The sequence below is a fragment of the Malus domestica genome, chromosome 12, assembly GCF_042453785.1.
Source record: "Malus domestica chromosome 12, GDT2T_hap1".
Classification (NCBI taxonomy): domain Eukaryota; kingdom Viridiplantae; phylum Streptophyta; class Magnoliopsida; order Rosales; family Rosaceae; genus Malus; species Malus domestica.
In genome coordinates, this window is record NC_091672.1 from 29722740 (window position 1) to 29741164 (window position 18425).

At 39.4% G+C, this 18425-nt stretch overlaps 3 protein-coding genes, 2 non-coding genes and 2 pseudogenes across 7 annotated transcripts; 5 read left to right on the top strand and 2 right to left on the bottom strand.

The window, feature by feature from the left end:
• The first annotated feature begins 392 nt into the window (after positions 1 to 392).
• Positions 393 to 2530, top strand: LOC108169330 (uncharacterized; annotated as a pseudogene).
• Positions 2531 to 3635: 1105 nt separating this feature from the next.
• On the top strand, positions 3636 to 7549 carry LOC103451000 (kinesin-like protein KIN-14U). Of its 3 annotated transcripts, none has more exons than XM_029090122.2 (11): positions 3636 to 3826; positions 4121 to 4394; positions 4538 to 4621; positions 4734 to 4895; positions 5049 to 5155; positions 5266 to 5450; positions 5539 to 5703; positions 5795 to 6013; positions 6153 to 6190; positions 6453 to 6580; positions 6654 to 7549. In XM_029090122.2, the coding sequence occupies exons 2-11, from the start codon at positions 4241 to 4243 to the stop codon at positions 7260 to 7262; spliced, it is 1851 nt and encodes a 616-aa protein (XP_028945955.1). In that variant the 5' UTR covers positions 3636 to 3826; positions 4121 to 4240; the 3' UTR covers positions 7263 to 7549. The 3 variants fall into 3 exon arrangements, with proteins under 3 accessions (XP_028945955.1, XP_070666156.1, XP_028945953.1); XM_070810055.1 differs by having other exon boundaries at positions 3703 to 3826; positions 4127 to 4394; XM_029090120.2 differs by having other exon boundaries at positions 3711 to 3826; positions 4089 to 4394.
• A 546-nt stretch (positions 7550 to 8095) lies between these two features.
• LOC103450999 (uncharacterized) lies at positions 8096 to 10356 on the top strand. The gene is made up of 2 exons (XM_008390418.4): positions 8096 to 8740; positions 9527 to 10356. The coding sequence occupies exons 1-2, from the start codon at positions 8361 to 8363 to the stop codon at positions 10179 to 10181; spliced, it is 1035 nt and encodes a 344-aa protein (XP_008388640.2). The 5' UTR covers positions 8096 to 8360; the 3' UTR covers positions 10182 to 10356.
• A 1802-nt stretch (positions 10357 to 12158) lies between these two features.
• Positions 12159 to 14936, top strand: LOC103413980 (uncharacterized). The gene is made up of 5 exons (XM_008352402.4): positions 12159 to 12563; positions 12903 to 13051; positions 13646 to 13807; positions 14336 to 14451; positions 14596 to 14936. Exons 1-5 carry the CDS (start codon positions 12326 to 12328, stop codon positions 14612 to 14614), a joined length of 684 nt encoding a protein of 227 aa, XP_008350624.2. The 5' UTR covers positions 12159 to 12325; the 3' UTR covers positions 14615 to 14936.
• Positions 14937 to 15733: 797 nt separating this feature from the next.
• Positions 15734 to 15895, bottom strand: LOC114820268 (U1 spliceosomal RNA). The gene has a single exon (XR_003767762.1). It is a non-coding gene; the product is annotated as a U1 spliceosomal RNA (small nuclear RNA).
• A 721-nt stretch (positions 15896 to 16616) lies between these two features.
• On the top strand, positions 16617 to 17407 carry LOC103450997 (uncharacterized; annotated as a pseudogene).
• Positions 17408 to 18257: 850 nt separating this feature from the next.
• On the bottom strand, positions 18258 to 18419 carry LOC114820270 (U1 spliceosomal RNA). Its single transcript, XR_003767764.1, has one exon. It is a non-coding gene; the product is annotated as a U1 spliceosomal RNA (small nuclear RNA).
• Positions 18420 to 18425: the final 6 nt, after the last annotated feature.

Below are 18425 nucleotides of genomic sequence, written 5' to 3' on the forward strand. Positions count from 1 at the left end.
CTTTTGAATAACTTTTTTTTAAATAACTTTTTACTAATAAATACAGAAGTTTCTTGACTTTATTATGGGCTCGTTCGTTTGGAAGTGTTTTTCAGATGTTTGAAACGTTTTTGGTGAAATTGTTTTTAGAACAAATTCTTAGTAAAAGTGTAAGTAAATTCTAAAAAACATTTAAAGTACTTCATAGGTCATGCAATGACTTAGTATGTCCATTCGTTTAGGTTTTTCAATTTTATTTCCATATTTTTGTAATGAAGTAGCCCATAATTTGGCTATGTTTACTTTCCTTTGGGTGTAAAGATGAATTATTACAGATAGAGGAGACAGACGACTCTTAAGTTCCAGGAGGCAAAATGAGATAAAAAAATTTAGAGGGCAAAGTAAATCAAACTATGAGGTTTAGAGAGTAAAGTGACGACTTTTGAATTACAAAGAGCAAAGTGAGATTAAAATTGAGTTACAGAGACGTAGTTAAAAATATGCCACTTAGTATTGATGGATACTTTGCATTGGCAATTATACAAGGAATTTAGTGATTTTATACTGCCTTAGTGTTGTTACTTCAGCTCTTGGTATTCCTACATTGTTGCCATTCTTGAAAGCCGTGTGTCAAAGCAAGAAATCGTGGCAAGCACGGCACACTGGAATCAAGATTGTTCAGCAGATTGCCATTTCGATCGGGTGTGCTGTTCTTCCCCACTTGAGGTCTCTCGTGGAAATTATAGGGAATGGTCTGAGTGATGAAAATCAGGTGGTCCGGACAATTACTGCTCTCTCTCTCTCTCTCTCTCTCTCTCTTGCTGCTCTTGCTGAGGCTGCTGCCCCATGCGGTATTGAGAGCTTTGACTCAGTGTTGAAGCCTTTGATGGAAAGGTATTAGATCTCACCGCGGTAAGGTTTTGGCTGCCTTCTTGAAGGCAATTGGTTTCGTTATTCCCCTCGTGGATGCAATGTATGCTAGTTAATATACAAAAGAAGTGATGGTTGTTTTGATTCGAGAGTTCCAGTCTCCCGACGAAGAGATGAAGAAAAGTGTGCTTAAAGTGGTGAAACAGTGTGTGAGTACAGGAGTAGAGCCCGAGTATATAAGAAGTGGTATTCTGCCTGAGTTCTTCAAAAGCTTCTGGATTAGAAGGATGGCTTTGGAAAGGAGAAACTACAGGCAATTGGTGGGAAACAACTGCGGAGATAGCAAAGAAAGTGGATGCTGCTGATATAGTGGGGGAGAATTGTTCAGGATCTCAAGGACGAGAGCGAACTGTATAGGAGAATGGTTATGGAGACAATCGAGAAGGTGGTTGTGAACTCTGGTGCATCTGATATTGATGCTCGGGTGGATGAGCTTCTCATTGACGGTATCCTTTATGCTTTCCAAGAGCAGACCAGTGACAATGTTAAATGCGATGCTTAATGGATTTGGTGCAGTTGTGAATTCTCTTGGGCACCTTCCTCCGATTTGTCGTAACACTAAGTGGCGCTTGAATAACAAGGGTGCAAAGGCACAAGCTACCGATCTTATTTCGAGAACCGCTGTTGTCATGAAGCAGTACCAAGAGGAGCAACTGATGGGTCATCTTGGTGTCGTCTTGTATGAATATTCGGGAGAAGAGTACCTAGAAGTTCTTGGATCAATTCTGGGAGCGCTGAAGGAAATTGTGAACGTTCTTGGTATGACAAGGATGACACCTACTATATGACTCCAATGTTGAAATATAGGCACGAGAAAGTCCAGGAGAACTGTATTGACCTTGTTGGTCGTGTTGCTGATCGCGGTGCTGAGTTTGTTCGAGCAAGGGAGCGGATGAGGATCTGTTTTGAACTTCTTGAGATGCTTAAGGCTCATAAGAATGGTATCCAGCGTGCTACTGTCAACACTTTTGGGTACATTGCTAAAGCCATTGGCACACAAGATGTCCTTGCCACTCTACTGAACAATATCAAAGTGTAGGAGGGTTAGAACCGTGTTTGCACCACCGTGGCAATTGCGATAATAGCTGAAACCTGTTCTCCTTTTACAGTGCTTCCAGCACTAATGAACGAGTATCGTGTTCCAGAGCTTAATGTGCAGAATGGTGTTTTGAAATCCCTCACTTTCTTGTTCGAGTACATTGGTGAGATGGGGAAAGACTACATCTACGCAGTGACCCTGTTGCTGGAGGATGCCCTCATGGATGGAGATATCGTTCACGGGCAAACTGCAGCTTCTGCTGGTAAGCACATGGCTCTAGGTGTAGCAGGATTGGGATGCGAGGACGCATTCGACCACTTGCTGAACTACGTCCGGCCAAACATATTCGAGACATCCCCGCACGTTATCAATGCTGTCATGGAAGCGATTGAAGGGATGAGAGTGGCGTTAGGTGCTGCTCTCCGGGGGCTGTTCCATCCTGCTAGGAAGGTTAGAGAGGTGTACGGGAAGATTTACAACTAGCTGTATATCGGAGCTCAAGATGCTGTCGCGTCGTACCCTTTGCTCGAGGACGAGGAGCATAATGTATATACCAGGCCCGAGCTAATGATGTTTGTATGAGCAGCTGCTGCTGTAAGTTGGGACCCTTTTGGTTGCTTTAGTTTTTCCAAACCAGTATACGTTACTATGCTTATGTTCAATATTTCGTTTATGCTACAATGGGTTGAAGTTATGAATTACAACCCGAAAGTGCCAGTAACCAATTGGTTTTACAGTGGAACCTCATTTTTTGTCGTGGTATCAAAGTATGTTTACCTTTATGTTGGGCTTAACAACTCACGTGCTCTTATATCACTCAATATGCAATATATAAGGTTTGAATGACGTCATAAGTGAGGCGTTTTGTAGAAAGTTTGATACATCGAAAAATTATTAAACCTTGCATGGATTTACCTCTTATTGGTAATTTGTTGTAGGGTGAATACTCAGCTTCACCTTCTAAGTCACGGTTAATTAAGAAGCAACTCGTGAACTCACCATTCTTTCATTCGATCTCATGCACTAAAAATATGTCATAGGATGTGATATCCACTGTTATTTGAAAGCTCGTAATTTCACTATTTTGGTTTGTCATATAAACTTTCAAATTAAACCGGTTAAGTTGGTTGGTTTGATGTCAGATTGACGGTTGTTTTGACCCATTTAATTAATAGAAGTAAATTGACACATCTTAAAATATTAGCATGACTAATAACCAAATTAAAAGTCGAGAAGCCGCATCAAAACAATGTTGTAACATCAGAACAAGCGTCAAGAGAGAAAAGTTGTGAAATTTAGTAGGATGATGGAAGGAGGATAGTGGTGGAGGGAATGAGATCCATTTCAGATCTATGTTTTCAGAGTCATCGGACTAAGAGATCTAGACCGTTTAAGAGAAGGAAAAAAAGATCTGGACCGTTAAAGTTTGGATTTTTGTTATATGGGCAAGTAAGATGAGAGTAATGAGAGATCATAGGATTGAAATTCAGTGGTGCGGATCTCCAAGTCTGCAGTCTTTAAACACAGAAACACAGAGTGCATCCCAACCCGTTGTGGAGTGGTTAAGGTTTGGTGGGGTATGTGTGTAAACAACCACTAAAAAATAAAATTGGTGGGAAGTGAATATAGTAGAAGCAAAGCATTTAACTTTTCCCTCCTCCGCTCCACACGCTCCTCTGTCCTGTCCCCTGCCCCCATCTCTGAAAAAAAACAGAAGGAAATAAAACTGCTTTTACAATACAGTTTTAGATCTTGACCACCCAAACAGAATCTTAAAAACACATGTTTTCTTTCATGTTTTTTATTTTATTTTATATTTTACTGTAACAAAAAACCCTCACCTGCTAACCAGGGTCGTTAGATTGTTTAATCATTGAGGTAACTTTCCTGGGTTCACGAAATCTGAATTTTTACTATTTTCTTCCCTTTTTTTAATTAAGGTTATCGAATTACTGCTTCTTTTTCTGTTTAAATACCTTTTTTCTTGTACTTGTACTTGAGAAGAAGTTGGAGGAAGGAAGTGCTTTTAATTTTTTAAAGTTCTTTAATTTACATCAACTTTCAGTTGTTTCTTCGTTCTTTATTGGTAAGATTGGTCCTACAAATTCTTGTACTTGACTTAAGTTAAGTGCTTTCTCAGAACTCAGAAGTGCTTTTTCTCTCTCTTCAAAGGGTCAGCTGTTGTTGTTGTTCTGTTAGTGGGAAAAATGTTGATTTCAGCTGAAAAAAAAAGGGCAGATCTCGTTGCTTTCAGTTAATGTGAACGAGTCCTTCCAATCATCGTCGTCTCCGATGGAATCATCTAACGGTCCAGATTCCACCGATGGGTTGCCATCCATTGACTTTTCGGATTCTCCTCCTCCTCTTCCCACCATCTGTACGGACGTCAATGTCGTCCCTGAGCACGAAAAGAATGAGCTCCAGCAGTCCATATCAAATCTTGAAGGTAAAGTTTTTGAAAATTTTCAGTTTCTAGTAAGCTCGTTTAGGACGTATTGCTTATGGAAGGGCTAAAAGCAAAAGCGCTACGAGCAGAAGCGCTTACTTGATCTAGCAAAAGCTGTAATTTTTTTCAATTGGGTTTTGTAGGAGAAATTGCACAGTTGAAGCAGAAGCAGAAGTTCTTGGATGAGAAGAGGAGAGAATCTTTGAACAAGATTATAGACATCAAAGGTAATGTTGGGTCACAATCAGATCAATCATAAATTTCTCCGAAATGTTTTTTTTTTATTTTTGGTTTCTTTGTTTTTTTTGTTTTGTTGTATCAAGTGAAGTGAGTGTTCAGGTAGTATTCGAGTGTTCTGTCGGGTCCGACCGTTCCTAGTGATCGACAGGAGAAGAATCCGGGAACCCATTTCGGCCGGATCGGAGAAGATTGCGGTTAAGACAGCCGGAACAAGAAAAGAATTTGATTTTGATAAGGTTTTTCCACAAGAAACCAGTCAAGGTTAGTGTTGGAAATTAAAGGAATGCGTGTTTTACAAGTTTGATTATTTTGTTAATTGTTTCGATTCGTAGTGTTGAGAGTGTGAATCGCACATCGGGAAATTAAAGTCTTGTATGATAGTTTAAATGATGTTCGGATTTCCGAATTCTGTAGAAAATGTGTTTGCTGAGGTGGAACCAATTCTCAGATCTGCACTTGATGGCCACAATGTGTGTATTTTTGCTCACGGCCAAACCGGCACGGGCAAGACATTTACCATGGTTAGTGATCGAAACTTCGATCAAGCTTTTGTTGTTGCATTTGTGTTCGGTTGTTAGGTGGATTTTCGTTCCAAATGTGCGTAAAATGATGAAGTTAAATGGATATGCAGGATGGAACTAGTGAGGAGCCGGGGATAATTCCTCGAGCTCTCAAGGAGCTTTTCTGTCAAGCCTCCTTGGACAGCTCGTCCTCTATTTCCTTTTCGATGAGCATGTTGGAAGTTTACATGGGCAGTCTCAGAGATCTGCTGTCCCCAAAACCCACCAACAGAACATACGAAACTGTAACAAGATGGTAAGCATCGGTTTGTTTAGTGCCCTGGTGCGACAATTTCAGGCCATTTGTTAGATTGCTTACCTCAGTTTGGCTAACACTACTACAGCAATCTCAACATTCAAACAGATCCGAAGGGGACGGTGGAAATTGAGGGCCTTACAGAAGTCCAAATTGTCGATTTTGCTAAAGCTAGGTGGTGGTATAATCGGGGGAGACGAGTTAGATCAACTTCTTGGACGAATGTCAATGAGGCGTCTAGCAGGTCTCACTGGTGGGTTCCAGGTCTACTTACATTTTTTCAAATTTTTCGTTGGATTATTTTGGTCGATAATTACGTTATGTTTTTAGCTTCATATATCTAGCTTAACAAGGATAACCATATTTCGGAATGGGGATGCTCTGGAAGCTAAAAGGGAAGTGGGTAAACTGTGGATGGTTGATCTTGGAGGAAGCGAACGGTTGCTTAAAACGCGGGCAACTGGACTTACACTTGATGAGGGAAGGGCCATAAACCTTTCACTTTCCGCCTTGGGTGATGTCATTGCTGCTCTACGAAGGAAGCGAGGCCATGTGCCTTACAGGTAAGTTAGTTGGCATAAACTGTCAGCTTTAGTTGCCTTATTCCCTTTTCCCTTTTCTTTTTCCCTTGGGCCTTCTGAGCTTTTCTCTTTGCTTACTGATTGAGCAAGAATCTGATGCACTTCAACTTTTCGGTTGCAGGAACAGCAAGCTGACACAAATCCTGAAAGACTCCTTAGGTAGATCCACATTCTTCAAATTTTGTTATGGAACTGAAGTTCTTTACACATCAAAGGCTATTCGAAGTTATTTAATTTGACAGTACATAAACTTCTCACGTAATACTAATCGAGTTCTCAACAATGGTAATGACCCCATGACAAATCATTACGTTTGTGCACTCAATTGCCATCGTGAGCTGGGTTCCATGATTTACGCACCCCCTTCATCATCTGGACTTGAAAGTGCTTAACATTTGTTTTGTAATCCGATATGCTTTAGGTCACGGTTCAAAGGTTTTGATGCTTGTGCATGTCAGCCCCTGTGAAGAAGATGTTGGGGAGACGATATGCTCTTTGAGTTTCGCCAAGAGAGCTAGAGCTATAGAGTGTAACAGGGAATTAGCAGAGGTACCTCTCTCTAGTTTCTTTGTAATTTTCGGGTTTCTCAGCTGTATATTTTCTGAACATACTATTTTTTCAGGACTTGAAGAGGCACAGGGAAAAAAGGGTGAAGGAACTCGAAGAAGACATGAGAGAAGCTGAAGAAGAGTGCCGTAAAGTTAAAAATCAGATACAAAAGGTCGATTTGCTGCTACGCGAAAATATAAACCTCTTTGCAGCCACGTATGGACATTTGAAAGATGAGAAGGCCCCCATTAGTCCCAAAGAAGTTTCGAGGGAAGTTATAGAAACGCCTCGAAAGCTAGAGAAAGGAAGCAGAGGAAACAACATTTCAAATTCTTTGCCTCGGTTCATGACTTCCACTGCAGCCAGTCGACAAAGGCAAAGCTCTGCAGAAAGAGAAACTGCCGCTAAAGCAAGAAGTTTGAGATCCGTGGCCAGAAGTTCAATCCAATTTACAGCTTCACAGTCAATGAGTTACTCAGACCCTCAAATCAAAGCAATTTTACAAAACTCGAGTAGGAAATCGCGATATGCGCAGGAAGCAGCAGATACTTTACCGGCAGAGAGCCCGAAGTGCAATGGCTCGGAATCATCCAAGACACGAAGCAAGTTGGTCACTTCGTCCGATCCAAACTTGAGACCTATGCTTAGTCGTCATAGAAGAAGGATGTCTGATCTAATCTAACGGTCTGAGTGTGAATAAGATTAAGATAATGTGTTATATGTTATAGCAGGAATAAGATGAGTGTTCGTGTTTTCGGGTTGTTTTCGGATTGTTTTCAAGGTTCATGTACTTGATAGTTTGAGTTTGTTCCTGCAAGAGTTTTGCAGCTGAGTGTCGTGTGGGGTGGTTCAAAGTTTGAACTTCAAACTTCAACTGGGATCTGTTAATTATTTGTTTACACGATCCCTAGGTAGTAAAATGATCTGATTAAGGTTGATGATTTATGTTAAGTTAAATTGTTAACAGAATTTCGTAGCTTCTTTTGACAGAAAAAACGGTCATTTAGTTAAATCTCAATCGTTCACCTGTGGAACAAAAATGTGCAGATGTCAATTTTCGACCGGCTCGATTTATAGTGCTAGTAAGAACATTGTTTCACTAATGAAAGAGCGGTACAAAATTGAGGCAAAATTTGAAAATCTCGTTGATCTCAAAATAGTAGGGTCAAGGTCGCTCAATGAGACAAATAAACTTTATGCTTGAGAAAAAAAAACCCCAAATCACTGGTTAAGGCCCTTTTAGAGTGATAAAAATGTAAGAAAAATGACATTAAATCGTGATTTGAACACAGTTTATTACCTATTTAAAAAGTCTCCTTAACCCTGTTTTATTAAAATTATAATTTGTGAATTTTTGTATCCACCGTTTAGGCTTGACAAACCAGTTGTGTTTGTTGTGTTTATATCATTTTCACGATATACATTTTATTTTAACCGGTCGTGTTTCAGATGATTAACTTATAACTCAATAACAATCCGATTCTTTAATAAATTGACTCAAAACCTATTATTTTTGTTTCATTTCCTGTCGAATTAACGGCTCGTGTTACCTCTATGTAACCACGCTCCATGCGACACCGCAGGCAATGACATGTTCCTCCCAAAACGACATCCTCCCTAACGACACAGGGCTCCTCTCTTGCGCTTCGTGAAACGGCGTCGCTTAAGGCCCGTTCCCAAATCAATTTTCCGCGATCCCAATCGTTCTGCCGACCTAAAATTCAGAGTCTTGAATGTATGAAGACTTCAGCGTAAAATCGAATACACGCATCCACACCACATGGCTCTGTGGTCGTCACCGTCAAATTCGTCGGCTAAGGGGATAGTGATAACGGTGCCGGCGCTGGTTCTGACGGCGTCAGTGGCCGCGGTTTTCTTCTTCTTTCTCTTGTACTCTCTCTCGTCGCCGTGCACTTGCGGCGGCCGCGACGCCGGTGGGGCTGCTAGTGCTAGTTTTGCGAGAGTCGGCGATGTCGATGGACCGAGTGTCGGCGTGGCGGAGGGCGGAGGAGGAGGAGGAGAGACGATATGGTCGTCGAAGGAGGATGTGGAGTGGGTGAAGGATCAGATCCGAGTGAATGGGTTGCATATGCAGGATAACGTGTTGAGGAAGGGAATTAACCCTCGCACCAGAGCTCAGCAGCTTCAAGATCTCTTGGAGTCAGTATTCTCTCTCTCTCTCTCTCTCTCTCTCTCTCTCTCTCTCTCTCTAGAAGTACCTCTTTAATATTATGTGCACATTTGTATGATTAGAAATGGGGACTTGGATTTGCACAGTGGGATTGGGAATTGGGATTTCAATTGATTGTGAATTAGTAAACTCTATAATCTTGGATTCAAAGATGTCAACTTTAATTTTGAGTACCAGTTCATGTGATTTTTGTGCCGAGTGAGGATGTGGGGGAGATGAGATTACATCAGTAAACTTCGATTTTCATGAGATCGCAGCAATCGACTTTGATTTGTTTTAGTTATGTGGACGTGAACTCGAATTTGTTGCTTAAGTTTCTGCATTTTCTTTACAATATATCTTTTCGATGCTGAGTTTGGCAAGTACCTGTTGTGGCTCTGTTTGGTTTATGTAAAGCACTGGGTTAGGTTGGAGAGAAACGAAAAGGTTAAGCTTGATGATCGGCTAGATTTATAGAACATGGATTTAGACTAGATCATATACTTTGAAGTGATTTGTTCTATTCCTTTTGTTCCGGTAGATGCTTCTTTGTATTATATTTGTTGCTCGATGATTCTTTAACTGGAGTATTCTCTTACTTGGTTGGTTGGTTAGATGATTTCTCTTTCTCTCCGCGTGCTTTTCTCTGCCTGCAGTTTTCATATATTCAAATGTTTGCGGGTCAATTGAATCGCTGGCAAGTTATTCATTTCATGTTCTGTGAATATAGGGATGATTTTGTACAAATAGTTGACCAATAGTTTCTGAATTTTCAGGTTCAAGGGTATATCTCATTATGAAGGACCTGATTCAGAAAAGCATACTGCTCTCCCATGCCCTGGTGAGCTCCTAACTGAGGAGCACCACAGTAACTACGGTGAGCCTTGGGCAGGCGGGCGAGATGTTTTTGAGTTCCTCGCTCAGTCCTCTCATCTGAAGCCCGACTCAATTGTCCTTGAGATTGGCTGTGGTACCCTCCGAGTCGGTTTGCATTTCATTCGCTATCTTAATCCTGGACACTTCCACTGTCTTGAAAGAGATGAGCTCTCACTAATGGCTGCCTTTAGATACGAGCTTCCTTCCCAAGGTCTTCTGCACAAGCGCCCTTTGATTGTGAAAGGCGACAACATGGACTTCGGCGGATTTGGTTCAGATGTTGTTTATGACTTGATCTATGCTAGTGCTGTGTTTCTTCATATGCCTGATAAGCTTGTGTGGGTTGGATTGGAGAGATTGACAAATAAACTGAAACCCTATGACGGGCGAATCTTCGTGTCCCATAATATCAAATTCTGTTCGCGGTTGGGAGGAGACGAATGTACAAAGCGGCTTACAAATTTAGGCCTGGAGTATGTCGGAAAGCATACACACGACAGCTTGCTATTCAACCACTACGAAATCTGGTTCGAGTTTAGGAGGACGAAGGCTTAAAGTTGCAGAATTTATTCTTTTTTTCCCTGCCTTTCGTCCTAATTTAGATACGGGATGTGAGCGGCTGATCGATTGTGCAGCAGGCTGCTTTGTATTTTTGCATAGGAAATGTGTAACTTGTAAGATTTTGATAACACTTTCTTTGAATTCATATAAGCCATTCATTCTTTCTGCAGCAGTTGCTTAATAAGTTGCATCATTCCAGCGCAACTTAAATTTTCTCTTGCAATTTCGTAGTCACGATAATGACTTACCTACGCCCATAGAAGAAAATATCGATAATCGTTTTTTTCATATAACGATATTTCGTGGGTATTCATTTAATTATCGCTATAATATCGATAATATCGCGAGATGAACCTAAAAATATTTGAAAATTTCTGAAAAGTCTCAAACATGCACATAAAGGGATTCGAACCCCTCCCATCTAACTCCTTCAGCGCCTTGACCACTATACCACTTATGTTTTTGTGAAAACATGCTAAAATATTTATATATATGGTTTTGTTTTGAATTCTTTTTGCAAGAAACAAATTTGCACATATTCCAAATTTTTTGTGGTATTATATTTTAAATTGTGTCAATTAATTACTTAGTCAATGGCATGTGGTTTTTAATTTTTCTATTTTTTATTTGGTCACTTACATGTATGGTTGGAAAAAATTCCCGAAAATCCCAAACCAAACTGAAAAAGTCCCAAACCAAAACCATCCCGAAGTTTGGGAATCCCATCCCGAAAAATACCGAAATTTTCGATATGGGATTGGTTTCCAAATCCCATTTGTTTGGTAATCCCGAAATCCCGAAAAATACCGAAGTATTCGGTTTCCTATTGACTTTTGGGTTTTGGTTCTTGAAAGCCATTGCCATGGTTGCTGACTACTCTTCACAATACACTTACTCTACACATAGAGATGATGAAGATAGTGAAAATTTTGAACCTCATAGGAACTCTATGTGGTACTTAGTCACTCATGTATCTTACCATGCAATGTATAAAGTGTAAAATATTGTACTAATTCATTATATATAAATGATTATGGTGTGTTTAAACTTCTTTCATTAATTACTACATATTTTCTACACTCACAATGTTTGCTAGCTCGCTATATAATCAACTTAAATCAGTTAAATCCATCATGCAATGCATTTTCTTCCAATTTTTTGTGATAAACTAATAGATAATTGACTAAATAAACATCCTACAAAGTTTCAATAAAAATTTCCAAGTTTTTCTTACAATTTCCGTGGTTTCCATGTAATTTTTATCGATATCGATATTATCTCGATATTTCCATCGATATTTCCGTGTTTTCAAACTACCGATATTTCCGATATTACCGATATTTTCTTTCTTACCTACGCCCACTATGCCATTGTATCCACGATATTTCAACCTAATAGGTACTTTTCGTCTAATAAGTTGCAAATTGCAAATAACTTACCTACACCCGCTGTATGCCGCCTAATAGGTACGTTTCTTCTAATGAGTTGCAAATTGCAAATAACTACCGATATCCACCATGCCATTGTAGCGATTCTTAGGCCTGGTTTGGTAATGTGATGATTCTGAAAAAAAATGGGTATAAAAAAAAGCTGGGAGTTTTTTTGTGTTTGGTAAACATTCAGCTTCAGCTTTTTTTCACAGTTTTGGGTGAAAAAAAAGTCAAAAACACAAAGCTGCAAAACCAAGCTTTGAAAAACCGATTTTTTTTCACATCTGTTTTACATAAAAGTTTACCAAATAATATAATATTGTTTTTTTTTTCAAAATCACTTTTACAAAAAAGTTTACCAAACACTCTGCTGCTTTATTTCACAGCTACTTATTCTCACAGTACAACAAAAATAGTTTTTTTTCAAAACATAACAATACCAAACCAGCCATTAACCTAGTCATGCTCGGTTGTCACGAAACTTAAACCAGGTAGGTACGTTTCTTCTAATAAGTTGCAAATTGCAAATATTTACTTTTTCGGAGGCTAACTAGAAACATAGAAAGTATTAACGACGTCGTTCAAGGAAGAGGGTTTTGCATTTCCTTCAACCCGTCTCTCTGTTCCCAAAACCCCGAATCTGCAGACTAAAACCCTAAATCGTCATCAAAGAGAAATAGAGACCAAAAAGAGCCAACATTTTCGAGAATGCATCGCTCTTCGCGAATCATAAGCACCACATTCTGCAACAAAAACTCGAAGTTCCCGTCATCTTTCTTCGGCTACCGTTACGGTGACCGCAACCTCGCTCCGTCGTTTCACCGCCCGATCTCCTCCACGACGCACCTGGATAACTCATGGATGAACAAGATCAAAGGGGTCTTCACCGGCAACAAGGCCTCTCCGGAGGATGCAAAGTCCAGCTCCGATTCGTTCACGCTGCTTCGTACGTCCCTTAATTTCAACTTTGTTTTTCACATTTTCTATTTTTTGTTTCCTGATTAGGTATCTCTGAGATTTGAATATTTTGTTTTCGAGTTTTTGTGCTTGAAGTTTCGAGCTTTTTGTAAAACCTATATGATATTTTGAAGAAAAATGTAGAATTTTCGAGCTTTTTGGAAACCCATTTGATATTTTGAAAAAATGTAAATTTTTCGTGCTTTTGGTTCCAGGGGTTTGTTTAACTTCTGTACTCAGTTAAATTTTGTTTAAATTTGAGAGATTGGTTGGAAATTCATGGTTACGTTAACGATAATTATTTGTTTGTTTCTTGGGTTGATTATAGGATTTGCGGATGAGATGAAGAATGCTAGAAGAATTGGGGCGTTCAAGCAATACATTGTGGGGAGAAGCAGTGAAGCTACTTTTGCCGATGCTTTCGAGAAGCAGGAAGCGATTATTCGCTATCTCGGAGGATTTGATTCCACTGGAGAGGTTGGTTTTACCCTTTTAAATTGATGTTTTACTTGTTATTTTTTTGCCAGATGAAATCTCTGTTTGGTCCATTTGGCAATGTGTATACTTGTGTGCTTATGCTTGTAAAGTTCAAGTCTCGTAAAATAAGTCTTGTAATAGTCCAATTAGCTACAACACTATTTCCTATGTTCTTAAGAAAAAGTGCCATTTCACACAAAATCTAGGTTTGCCTCTGGTTTTTGTGAGAATCTGGATATCTCTCAGATAAACTATTCCATCCTACATAGTTTTAATGCCAATATTTGTGACTTGAATACGAGATTGTTTGCCTATCTTTTTAATTCCGCTTTCCTTTTCCATATTCTTTGCCAATTTCTCTCGCTCTTTCTTTTATGGAATTGCTTTAAACTCGAGTTCTTTTTCCTCCTTAAACTGCCAATATAATCACTACAGAGAAATGAGCTATTAAGCTGAAGGAAACTTCATTATTCACAGGATGCAGTCCAAAGTATTTATTTATTGGAATTTCAAAATGATTCATACTAGGTTTATGTGCGTAGATTGTGTCTGGTTAAGTCTCTTGATTATAGTTTTAGGTCTTTTGTTTTGTAGAATCTCCAAGTTGCTCAAAAACAAGAAGCAGCGAAGCATTGTAAATGCACGATTGCTGATGTTGAGAATGCTCTTGCAAAATTCACGTGGGCTAGAGAAGCACAAAAGAAGATGGAGAATTTAAAGAAAGAAGGGAAACCAATGCCAAGGAACATTAACGAGGTATTATTTCTCATTTTTCAACCTTCGTAAAACTGATTTACCCTGTGCTGAAATTAGTACTTAACTTCAGAATGTCTTATATAGCTTTTGCTATCTATGTCTTTGCTTGTTTTCTTATCTTTGGGAAGGCTTTATAGTACAGTGGCATCCTTTTGGTTGGCTAAGCACCTAAACTTCTTGTTAAGGCCAGATTTTATCTGCCCGCTTATTGGCATGTTTCAATAGCCGCGTTGAATTGTGTGTGATTGCTTCCTTCAAGATGAATTAATAAGTTAGTGGAGGCATGCGAGTTGCTTCCATTGGATGTACTGAATTTGTATTATTTATGTGGGTGTGTATGTGTTGTAGGCACTGATGAGGAAAATGAGAGGGGTTTGGTGATTAAGGGGGAAGTTTAAATCATATTGGTTATGGAGGCCTTGGTTTGTTTAGCTACACTTTTTTCCTGTAACATCCACACAACACAAAATTCTGATAACGATTTACGACTGTAGGAAACATTGCTAACTCTAAATTTCGGCTCCTCAGGTGCAAAAATTGATGGGTTCAACGCCATTGGACCTTGCCAAGTCTAATTTGGCTAAGAGTGGGCAAATCAGTAGGAATGCGCTCTGTCCATGTGGCTCCAAGAAGAGATACAAACGGTATACTTATCGCCCTGCATTCTTTTATCAAGATTTGGGCAGTTACTTTTTATTTCTCAGAAATGATAATCTTACTTGTTTGATTCATATGCATAGGTTTTAAGATTGATAAGTTTATGCGTCTCTGTATTATTTCTTATGAAGGTGTTGCGGCAAGGATTGATACGTTCCAAGGATAAAAGAGCAAGGAAAGTCTTTGCTTCCGTCATGAGTATGGAGAGATGCCAAGAGCTCGAAGAATCGATTTTGCAGTTTTGGAGCCTTTGATTAATTTTGGTTAGGGTTTAGCCTTCTTGATGTTCCTTTTCTGCTTGATCAGACCAGATCGTCTCGACATTTGTTTATACAAATAATAAATTGTAGTGAAATAACGGAGGCAGAAGAAATTTGATTAGAAAATGAGTGAAAGTGTAATTTTTTCAACTCTGGGACACTTGCCATTGTCAGTAGCTCGACTTTGTTATATTATTCAAGACTTTTCAGTACACTGGTCATTTTATTTGGTTTGTTCTTCGATTCTCCATGACGTTGAGAGTACAATTGTGTTTTTCATTTGACTAGTTGATAATGATATTCTAAACTAATCTAATTTACGAAGAGGATTTGAACTAGAATGCAAGTGACCGGAGCACCCACATTACCACCTCAATCTCACCGGCATCATTGTCGGTGAAGACGTGGTTCAGGGAGTCGATCCAGAGGTGTTTGAAGAACTCCAGCCGTACTCCTGCAAGCAGGTGGAGGTGGGGGAAGAAGGTGGCGGTCGAACACCAAGCTTTATGGGCTTGTTGGACCAATCAGGTTGTAGGTTACCTATTTCAGGCTATTTATAGAGAACTAAGTACTTAACATTAGCGTTTGGGTTCATTGAGCTTGTTAGCAGAGTGTTACATAGTTTGCAGACCGACAGAAGAATATTCCTTTAAGATTCATGGATTGTGCTTCGGAGAATCTTGATGTGCTAAGAGTTTGATAGGCAAGCCCATTACTATCAAGGTAATTTGTGCAGATCGCGTAACTATTAACTTTGATCGTTTACTCGTGAAGGTTTGACTAATGATTTTGGACTTTTAGGACCTTCTTAGAGAATGTAGCCCGTTAGCTCGTGAGGGTTTGACTAATGGTATACATATTTCATACAGTATTTTATGTTTCCACAATGTTGGATTTGAGAGGACGCTCAAACCCTATAAGATAATAACGAAGAGAATATTGATGGAAACTACATACCAAAAAACTGATAGAAACCAAAGAAAATAAATAATTTCAAAACTGAATTGATGAAGGGGCCGCGCGAACGCAGGCCCCCACAGCAACAAATTATGACGCTGGCTCTCCTACGTTGAGGAGACCATAGGCAAGCACCCCTCCTAAGTGCAATGGAGGTCACCAGCCTAGGACATGAGCCTTCTTGATCGCCCATCGACCCCGTCCAGGTAAGTATGTTGCCATGTGCATCTCGTTCCTCTTTTATACGTCGGTCTCGTCTCTCCACCGCTGCGTTGCTCGATGTGGTACTGTTTGATGTCTCAGACCAAATACAACGCATTTTAGCATTAGAGTTTGTTCTCACTTGATAAGAACCAAATAAACTCAAATTAATAAAATAAAATAATTTATTGGAAGATTTTGCCAAAGCTATTATATTGCCTGGTAGTAATAAAGTAAATAATTCCCATTCACCAAAAATCAACTAGTAATTAAACTAGTGCTGTGTGTCGGAAGCCGGCGGACTAGAGATCTGGACCACTCACTGTAAATTCTACAAACAACATTAACTCATCTCATTGATCCACCTGACACAAATCAAAAGTTTGAATCTCTTTATCTCTCTTGAATGGCCCAAATCTCTATCCACTAGCTCAGGACCTCTGATTCTGAATTTTGATTCCCCGTAAAGTTGAATGTCACGTCAAAGTGCTGTTAAATTATGCATGATATTGCTATCAATCGTAGTTGGTTTATTAGGAGATTAAGACTTTGTAGCAACTTTGGTTAAAAAAATTGGTAAGGCCACCATATTCAAACCCAATTTCAAAGTCTTTCATGATCTTTAATAATATTTGTAATTTTTGTACGTATAAATTCAATCCAATACATCATCATTGACATCATAGCATAGTTGTTTGTTATTTAACTTTATCATACATTTTTAAATATTGTTGCTCATAATATCTAGTGTTTATTATTCCTATCACCTCTATAACTTGTTATGCAGACCGATATGTCCAGAATCGCTCTCCGTCCGTTCAGGCTATCTGACGCCGACGATGTCTTGTCATTCGGAGGTGATGATCAGGTGACTCGAGTCCTCCGCGGATTCAAGACGTTGACAACGAAAGACGAGGCTTTGAATTTCATCGAGAACGTTTGCATTCCCCACCCATGGCGCCCGTCGATATGCATCGATGACCGTTCGATTGGTATCGTCAGGTGATGATCGGCATAAGGCAGATATGGGGTATGCTTTAGCTGCAAGGTGTTGGGGCCAAGGGATAACAACAAAGGCAGTTAAGATTGCACTCTCTCAAGTTTTCAAGGACTACCCTGATTTGGTTAGGTTGCAGTCTTTTGTAGCTGTAGAGAATAAGGCCTCTCAGAGAGTTTTGGAGAAAGTAGGGTTTCAGCGGGAGGGTGTGCTGAGAAAGTATCTCTATCTTAAGGGAGATATAAAGGACATGGTTGTTTATAGTTTTTTGTCAAGTGATTTCACTAATGATCTCTCAAGTAATGAATTAAGTAGGGACGAAAGCCGGCCTTAGTGATCCGACGGTGCCGAGTGGAAGGGGCGTTGCTGAACGGATAAAAGTATACTAGGGATAATTAAGTTGATCTTCCCCAAGAGGTCCTAGACTTCTTTACTAATCAAATAATTTGCAATTTTCTTACGTAACATGATGTTATTGGCGTCTTTAAATTCGTTTTAAACTTGCAGTATATTTCTGAATTTTTCTTATTTTGTTATTCTTATTTGATCGTCTTAATGTTTTGTTTATACAGTAAATTGTAATGAAATTGAGAAGAGGTTGAAGAAGTTTGATTAGGAAATGCATGAATCTGCAATTTTACAATATTTCTCTTTCGTATTTGGGTGGCATGACACTAGTAGCTAGGTTAACTTAATTCCCATGACATAATGACCATAATACTGATTCTGTAGGAAGCACTTTTGTTAGAAGTACTTCTATAGAAAAATATTAATTTTTTTATTAAAACTCTAATTAATTTGATGTTGAGCCACCAACTATTTTTTGGGCTTGTTAGACCAATTAGGTTATAAGTTACCTACGACGGGCTATTTATAGAGAACTAAGGAGTTAACATTAGCATTCGGGTGCATTGAACTTGTTAGCAGAGTGTTACCTAGTCTGCAGACCAACGGAGGAATATTCCTTTAAGTTTCATGGATTGTGCTTCAGAGAATCTTGCTGAGCTAAAAGTTTGATAGGCAAGCCCATTACTATCCAGGTAATTTGTGCAGGTCGCATGACCATTGACTTGGACCGTTTGCAATTAATTGAGCCTGAGGGCCTATTGATTCTAGGCTTTTAGGGCCTTCGTAGAGAATGTGACTTGTTAACTCATGACAGTTTGCATATTTCATACAGTAGTCATATTTAATAAGTTGTACATGTGACGTGTTTCTATTAGTCGAGATATTTAATGTTTCCACACTGATGACTTTCCATTGGATTTGAGAGGACGCTCAAACCCTATAAGATGACGAACAGAATATTGATGGAAACCATAACATACCGAAACAGTTAGATACCAAGGCATATAGATATTTTAAAAACTGAATTGATGAAGGAGCCGCGCGAACGCAGGCCCCCACAGCAACAAATTATGACGTTGGCTCTCCTACGTTGAGGAGACCATAAGCAAGCACCCCTCCTAAGTGCAATGGAGGTCACCAGCCTAGGCCATGAGCCTTCTTGATCGCCCATTGACCCCGTCCAGGTAAGTATGTTGCC